This window comes from Charadrius vociferus, unplaced genomic scaffold (genome assembly GCF_000708025.1).
Source record: "Charadrius vociferus isolate BGI_N301 unplaced genomic scaffold, ASM70802v2 scaffold102, whole genome shotgun sequence".
NCBI classification, from domain to species: Eukaryota; Metazoa; Chordata; class Aves; order Charadriiformes; family Charadriidae; genus Charadrius; species Charadrius vociferus.
The window spans coordinates 2,277,731-2,286,443 of NW_009647212.1; the positions used below are offsets into that span (position 1 = coordinate 2,277,731).

General features: G+C 35.2%; 1 protein-coding gene across 1 annotated transcript in view; it reads left to right on the forward strand.

The window, feature by feature from the left end:
* The window catches only part of CEP128 (centrosomal protein 128kDa), a 125,921-nt gene extending 120,413 nt beyond the window's left edge, over nt 1–5,508 (forward strand). The window contains exons 22-23 of the mRNA XM_009895894.1: nt 701–809; nt 5,402–5,508. Of these exons, the coding sequence (XP_009894196.1) occupies nt 701–809; nt 5,402–5,508 (216 nt within the window). The remainder of the gene's footprint in view (nt 1–700; nt 810–5,401) is intronic.
* The last annotated feature ends 3,205 nt before the right edge of the window (nt 5,509–8,713 follow it).

Consider the following 8,713-nt stretch of genomic DNA (forward strand, 5'->3'; position numbering starts at 1 on the left):
GGAAAGTATTGCAACTGGGGACTACTTGCTGCAGTGCTAATAAAGATTTACAGAGATTTTTGTTTAAATGGCCTTTTTAAAATTATCTTTTTTTAGCTTATAGACCAAATGACTTTACTCACCGAAAAGCTATGCTGTATGGGTATAGCCATAAATAGTAATATCGTACTTCAGACTTTATTTAGTGATTTCACAAAAAAATGGGAAAGCAAGTTTAGATATTTTGATATGAGTAATCAATGAAGTTTGAGTTTCCTCAGTGGCAGGGAAAATGGATTTAAGTTTTATTAGTACCTGCTTGTGGAACTTCAGTGAATTAATGTGGACCGTTCATTGATGAGGAATTCATCATTCACGGATGTGTGCCCTGCCCCTGTGCTTTGTTCTGAACTGTGGATGTGATGTAAACAAAAAAAAAAGAGCATTTTTATGACCTACTGTAGTGACAAGAACTTGCAATGCTCCCAAGGCAAAGCAGTTTTTTTGCAGAGATTTTGTGGTAATGAAATGGACATGAAATTCATAAGCAAATTAATTTGAACCTAACTGCAATACTGAGAATTCTGAGAATTTAAATCAGTATTTTCTAGCATATGTGAAATCACAGCATCTACCTCTGTGTGCTACTGTGTGTTTTTTGTTAAAGTTTACAGCTGCTTAATATTAACAGACAAAAATTATTTTTATTTGGCTGCCATAGGATGTGAAAATGGATGCTGAAATTTCTGATGTAGAAGCCGCTGCTCCCTCTTCTAGTTGGCAAACTCAGAACAGCTTTTTGTCCAGCTCACTGCTCTCAGATTCAGGTTGTAAGTATTTTTTCACAGAAAAAAATTACAAGTAATGTATTGTCCTCTTTTAAAGCTGTTTCACTTGAGAGAGTAAGACACTACTTTTCGACAAAAAAAAAAAAATGCTAGAACCATCTTAAGAGTATTCCTGTGTTTTAGCTTTAGAGATTGGATGGATGCCTTTGTCTACGAAGTACTTCATTACATCCCACTGATAGTTGTTTGGGTTTTTTTAACTGGAATGTGCAATATATTCTGTTTTACATCCAAACCTATGCCAAAAAAAAGGCTGGACTTGGATTCTGAATCTCTGCATGAAGAATCGTATTTGTGTAAGCTGTGTATCTTTTTAGGGACCAGAGAGACATCCTTAGCCAAGGATTCTTTCCCAGATCTTTCATTTGTACCAGTCAATTTCGTGCTTGTGTAGCAGTTTAACAGTGAAAGTTGAATTCATTAATTCTGCTTCTACTTCAATAGTTGTTTCTAACTGTTCTTTCTATCCCCTTGTGCGTATACCACTTGTGGTCATGCAAGGATCTCTGATACAGCTAGGAACTGCTCAGTAAAAGATAGGATATATTAGATCTTTATCTGGTACAGGCACACCTTTGCATGAGTGTCAAAACTAACTTTAAAAAAAAAAAAGGTTTGTATGATTGTTTTTGAGCATATCAACACATGGATATCAGAATACTTTTCTTCAGAAGGATAACACCTTCCATTTCTTTTCAATGTAGCCAGCTTGTGTACTGGGAACCTATTCAGTAAGTTGCATTCTGCATAATGGAAAGTCCTATTTCAGGCTTCATTGCACTTTCAAACCTTTGCATCTTAGAATGAGTGCTGCAGTATGTTAGTGCTGACCAGTACGTCCTCATTGATCTGATGAGGTTAAAGATAATTGGTTTATTTTCCTTTCAGAATCTGTGGGTTGTGATTACTATCTTTTTACAGAGCATACTGAATAACAATAGTGGGATTAAAGCATAAGAGCAAATGCTTCCATCTCACCACCTGGAAAAGAGAAGGCTCTGAGGAGACCTTGTAGCAGCCTTCCAGTACCTAAAGGGGGCCTACAGGGAAGCTGGGGAGGGACTTTTTACAAGGGCATGTAGTGATAGGACGAGGGGAATGGTGTTAAACTGGAAGAGGATAGATTTAGATTAGATATTGGGAAGAAATTTTTCACTCTTCGGGTGGTAAGGCACTGAAACAGGCTGCCCAGGGAAGTTGTGGAAGCTCCATCCCTGGAGGTGTTTAAGGCCAGGCTGGATGGGGATTTGAGCAACCTGGTCTAGTGGGAGGTGTCCCTGCCTATGACAGAGGGATTGGAACTAGATGGTCTTCAAGGTCCCTTCCAACATAAACCATTCTATGATCTGTATGTCAGGAAGAGTTTTCCCTGACTCAGAGTTGGTTTTCCATTTTCTCTGACCTCATCCCTGTCAATTTCTTGCAAGTCAAAGTACAGCTCAGCCTGGTTGGGGTATAGAAAAGAAATAACCCATATCTTGTAGGCACGTTGGACTAGATGAGCTGCAGTGGTCCCTTCCAACCTCAACAACTCTGTGATTCCACTGCAAAAACTTGCTGAAATTTAAAGATGCAGCATAAATGTTCCTACAATATTACAGTATCTTGATATTACTTAACCTGAATGAAATTTGCTAGGATGTTGTTACTTTAGTATTTTTTAATCAATTTTAGGCAGTTGTCAGAGAAATAGGATCCATGTGATCTGAATACCTATATGATGAACCAGTTCGGGGTATTTATTCTCTGATTCAACTGATTTTTACCAGCACTAAGCTTTCTGGAGGTAAAAAAATAAGTGATGAATGAAAAACTGTAGTGATTCAGTGTTGATCATTGTGAAATATTTGCAAAGTCTTCAGCATTTGAGGAAGTCTTCTTTTGAAACCATGTTTGGGCATGGCTGTGGGACTTTTTTCTTGCTTAAAACTTTTAGGAGGGTATTTTCCACATCATAAATTAAGCTGATCATCATATTTCATATTTTCCAAAACCCAGAATGGTACTGAGAGTGTTTTCATTTTTGTTCTTTTGCCCAGATGGTGAAGAACTATTTTTAAAAATAATAATTTTTTACAAAAAGAAAAAAAGTAAGAAAACAGTGAATGTGTTTCACTTTTTCCTATTTGTTTTTAAGGGGGAAAAAAGGGATACAAAAATGTTTAGAGTTTTAGTTTCTTACTTGTATTCTATAAAAATCCATTAGTCAAATTTTCTGAAGCTAAACCAGAGAAATAGGCATAAAATATTTCTCCTGTCCCTGATTTGATTTATCCGATAGAATAAAGGTGGCGCTGTTAATTTCTCAGTTCCTGATTCTTTTCTCCTAAAAGTTAGTGCTATTATATGTTCTTTATGCTTAGTAAGTAAGTATGAGAGCAAGTCAGGTGCCCATTGAAGATGCCTGATGTCATTTTAGATGTCCTAGAGTATGCTTCTATCTGTGATTCCAGGAAGGCATAGGTTTCCCATCGGTCCCATCACATCTTTCGCAGCCCTTTGTGGGTGTCTGTGGTAGCTTATGAAACTAAGGTATGTGAATTACTCCACAGACGTTCGTTAGTGACAATGTTTTACCTTTATGCTGAACCTGATTTACACCAGTCAAATGTGTATTTTGAAGTTGTTGCTATAGTTCTTGAGAACACTGAAAATTCTGCAGTTAGGAGCTTTTCTTGTAATTGCCAGTGAGTGGCAAATGATAAAATCAGCTATGTTAGTCACATAAATGCCACGAACTTTTAATTTCAGTAATGATATTAATTAGTTATAATTTGAGACTTTGACAGCTAAGTATAATATGAGGTCGTTTGCTCCCAAACCTCCTGTAGCTTTTAATAAGTCTACCTATAAATGTCATAACCTATTTTCTGTGATTAATTTATCTCCTTAATTCTTCTGAAACAGAAGAATGGTCTTTTTTTTTCATTTACCTTTTGGAGCAGTTCACAAACCTTTGTGATTTACTGTTTCCCCACTCCATCTCTTTAAATTCATGAAACTTATCGAGTTAATTATAGAGTCAATACTACCAGCTCCCTTCCCAATGTGGGTCTCTTATGACTTGAGAAGAGCAGACACATTTGGTGTAATTTAATTTATCTGTGAGGGGGGTCCTGGGATTTAAGTTTAAAATTGGTTAAAGAAAGAGGGACAAAAGGTATAAAAAAATAAATAAGGGAACAACAATCTGTTTCCATATATGTATTTAGCAAAAAAGTTGCCAATGCAGCAGGCAGTTTCAGGGAAAAGTAATTGACATTCTGTTTATGTCTGGTCTTCATGTTTCTGGTATAATTTTTACAATTATAACAGCTTTTCCATAACAAACTATTTTAAAGATACTATGGGAATAAGCTTTTATTTCTATACCCGTTTTCTTAGAAAGGAAGAAGTTTACCAGAGAAAATAATTTATACAAGGAAGCATTCATTAGACATGGTTTGCAGTCTGGTTTATTATCAGACCAAAATGGTTAGTCTAAAAAATCATTACTAGTTGTTATCTAAAGAGTAATCCTCAGAAATTGTTTTTCATGGCCACTGTATTCTTCTTATATTTTGTATTACAAAGATCCCTAGAGTTACACATGCTTTGCATTAGCTTTGCGAATTGGGTCCTGCCTTTCTCTTTGTACGGTTCATCACTTCAAGGTTTTAACCTGGATGGTTTCCCAGAAGCCATATGGCTTTCAGGCTTTCTGTTGTTGTTGGGAATTTATGTTCCAGGGCTTCATAAGCTGTGACTTTATGGAGAAGAAGATAGCCACCAGTTTTCCCAACTTCTGTAGCTGGGATCAGTCTTCTCTGACCACTTGGCTCTGGTGATACACAGCACTCTTGTGTCAACATGGTATACAGTAGGAATGATACCATGGTTGACTAAAAACAAGTTGCCCTGAATGTTGATTTTATTGTCATAACAATTAACTCCTGCAACATATGCCGATGTCTGTCTTTATCCCTCTATGTATACTTTTTCATAAGTTATTTATATTGACCTGTATAAATAAGTAACTTAATTAGAAGTAAAAAGACATTGTAACATCATGATGCTCTGGGACCTCATTCTAGAACAAAACCTTCTAAGGCTGCTCAAGGATAGGAACCTGGAATGATTGGAAGCTTGACATCATCACTTTGAAAAATGCAAATGGATTTAGTTTAGCAATTAATTTCCTTTATCGTTTTTCACTTTACTTTGAATACTGACCACAGGAGGTACCGTTGAAACAGCATACAGTAGCATAGTTTTGGACCAATACCAAAAACTTCATGCTGACAAATAATCATTCACTGTTATATTAATGTACCAAACATGGTGATTTCATTCTTCTGAAAATGAAGGAGATTTCACTCTCCTCCTGAAAATCTTTCCTCTAGAAAAATAAGTCAGTTTCTTAATTGATAGCATTATGAGTATTGAATATTTATTAATACCATATTACTTGCTGTGTAAATTATGAAGCTGTATAACAAAATATGTGTTTCATATCAATGTTGATGGTCAATCAGCAAAATGTATGTGTTTCTCTGAAGATGTTTAATTACTTTTTTTGTCTGACTCATTTCTAGCACTTAGGAAAAGAATGGTTCCTTTTGATACAAGTGCCACCAAGGAAGATTCCATTAACATTGCTGTCAGTGATATGAAGCTGCAAGCAGAAAGAGGGAAGCGGTAGAACGTTTTACAAAAACACACCAGCTTTCTCTGTGGTAAATTCCATTCCACTCTTTTTCGGTTTTGAACAGTAGTAATTCCATCTGCTATAGGAGTGATGCACCCTTTAATGATTCAGCTGTTGCCAAATACTTAAATGAAAGAGCACCAAGAGTGAGTCTAATGAACTCTTGAGTTAATTTATGTAACTTGTACACCAAAGGTTTTCTGGGATTATGCTATTCTCTTGTATTTGTTTCTGCAGTCGTCCTAAACTAAATTTATGGTATTCCTGAAATATGAAAGACCTGTGACATTAATCTTTGCTATGAGCTTATTTACCCCTGTACAGGAATTTTTCTGACATTTGTTTTTTTATAACATTTAATAACATTATTAATGATGAAAAAAGTATTCAGAAATCACCTTTGTCCTAATATTATGAGAGTCCTTATACAGTGTTGTGCAGACACATTTGTGATTTAAGTTCTTCAGTTTGCAACAATCATTTATGAAAAAAGTTATTTTTAAAAACCCCATATTTCCTCAAAATTAGTGGAAATTCATATCATCATTTCAGGTTCAGCATATATTTGTGATAAGATGTTTAGAATAATTCTTCTGACCAGAACAGTTTTATCAGATGACCTCTGGTAAGGCACTTAACGGCACCTGAATCTCACCCATCTGTATTAAGCATGTTGAAGGGCGCTGCTATGTGGCTGTGCAAATTTTAATAGCAGGGTTTAATGATCACTTATTTATTCTGGGTTTTTTTCTCTATTAGAAGAGCTGTGTCATATTGACTTTAAAATGTTATGAAAATACAATATTGCCCAGTTGTGTTTGTTCGGATGTCTATTCTAAACAAATTGGATACAGTTCTGTGTTACTGTGGCCTCAAACAGCACATCACAGCAGAATTATCTGCAGTCAAAAAAAATACAAATGTTTCTGATGGTCCTTGTTTTATTCATCTGTCTAGTACTTCTGGTTGAATCACTGCTAATGTGTCTTAAAAAATTTGCCAGATCTATCAGAGTACTGTAGCAACATGAACACCATTGAAACCATTTTGGTTTGTAGGCTTCTTTCACTGAAACACTGTCTTAGCACTGTAGGTTTCTCAGGCATAATTCTCAGGTCACTATGTGGCACCTGAAAATAGGAGCTTTTGGTTTTTTATTATTTTTTTATTATTATTTTCTGAAGAAGTGTTCTGCAGTCCTAGTGGGTTCTCTGGACAGTGCACGTACTTGACAATCCCCTTGTGTTCAGCCTGTTTAAAACAGAACTTCTTGCTGAGAACATCAAAATTAGACAAGGAAATGAGGAAAAAAATGGAATTCATTTTCCTTTTATTTTCTATACGCTTGAATTACGTAAAAAGAATCTAATTTGGTTAAAACCGTTTTCTTTACGTTTTGTATGTGTATAATGCTGTGCATTGTAGTGCTGGCATTTGGCTTGTTGCAGACTTCTGGCACATCTGCTCATTCAGAAGGTCAGGAAAGCAAAACAGGCACATCCATCTCTTCTGATCTCAACAGCAAGGACAGGGCCAAGACAAAAACTTAAGCAAATAAACTTCTGCTTTGGAGAAGGCAGGACAAATAGAAACCTGTTTGTGTCATGGTCTACAAAGAGTGTGGATGTCATGAACCAGTGTTTAGCTCAAGCCACAGTTACCATAAACTAAACTTACTTTAAGTGTCTCCAACATTTGTAATTTATTTTTTTAATTAGATCAGAGCACAGCTGGAAATATGGTGTTTAAAATATTTTAGCTGGTTTGTCTGGTGAAACATTAAAAAATTGCAAAATAAAATGTCACCAGCTTGCAGACTTTATGGTACCTACAAATTATGGCTAAAAATACAGAAAGGTCATTTTAAAATATATTATAAAACAGTAAATCATGCTCTCAAAACACCTCATGCTGTAATGAGGTCTGATGCATGTATTGCTGATGGATAAATATATGCCCAACCCACTTTACTGAAGTTGAAATGATTTTTGAGGTAAAGCATCTGTTGGTAAATGAATGGAGCTTTAAGAGTCTCAGCTGAGAAGTAATACACAGAAAAATAATGTACTCTCTTTTTCCTAAGGAATTTGTAAAAATCCAGATATTGATTGCTCTTACCATTTTATGTATTTATAAATTTTTTCCTCACTTGTAACTCAGAAATCTGAAGTATTTTTCCTTAAAACTGTATCACTACTGCTTTGTAGTGTTAGAAAACCAAGGGTAAGCAGTCTGAACTCCATCATTATTACATCAAGTATTGAATCAATTTTTGTACTATGCAGGACAGAAATGTCTACTAGGTGAATAATTTTGGCTTTAAGACTTTAAATATGCTCAGTGCTTAGAATATTTGCCTTTGGCCGTGTGACTGGGTTTTCAGCAGTTTTATATTCTTTTTCAAAAATTTCTAAAAGGGCTGGGGGAACAGAAGGGAAGAAGTCAAACCACAAAAAAAAAAAAAAGAGGAATTTTTAATGACTAGGCTTACAGAGTCCAAAGCCAGGAAATTCTTTCTTAAATATACCCCCTTGGCGTGGCAGTCCAGATAGCATGTAATATTTGTCTCTCTTCCACCTATGATAGAGGTTCATGTTACAAAGTTAAATTTGTTTCCTTTTTACTGAAGGCTAAAGTTCCGTTCATGACATTATGTGAAACTGTCCCTTTGTGGTTTAAGAAATAATATTTTTTCCATATTGGCCTAAAATAATAGTCCTCTGACCAGTTTCAGTTTTTAAAGTAGAAAAACAGAAAAAAATTTAATAAAACAATTTGTATATTTCAGATTTTAAAAATTGCTGTCTCTTCAGGTAATCAGATTTTTTTAATACTTTAACCCTTTAATGACCTGTTCCTCAATTCTTGCCCAAAGTAGTAGTTTTCAATAATAAAAAAATGTGGTATCGCACCTGAAAATGGTGGCTTGTTTCTTGGTCTGTTCAGCATTTGATAAATCACGCAACTTTGTGTGTATGTAATAAGTACATAGAGATTTAACAAGCTAATATTAGGCATCTGTGGTTTTTAAATGCTGTCCTGAAACACAGTGGTTCAATATTGTGCTTTCAGAAATGCACTGGCCCTTTATTTCAGCATCAAATAATTGGCCCTTGAATAACCTTTAAATTTTATGCCCTTCAGTTCCCTAATGTTCTACAGCGGACTTAAGAGTACTTATTTTTAATTACTTTTGAGA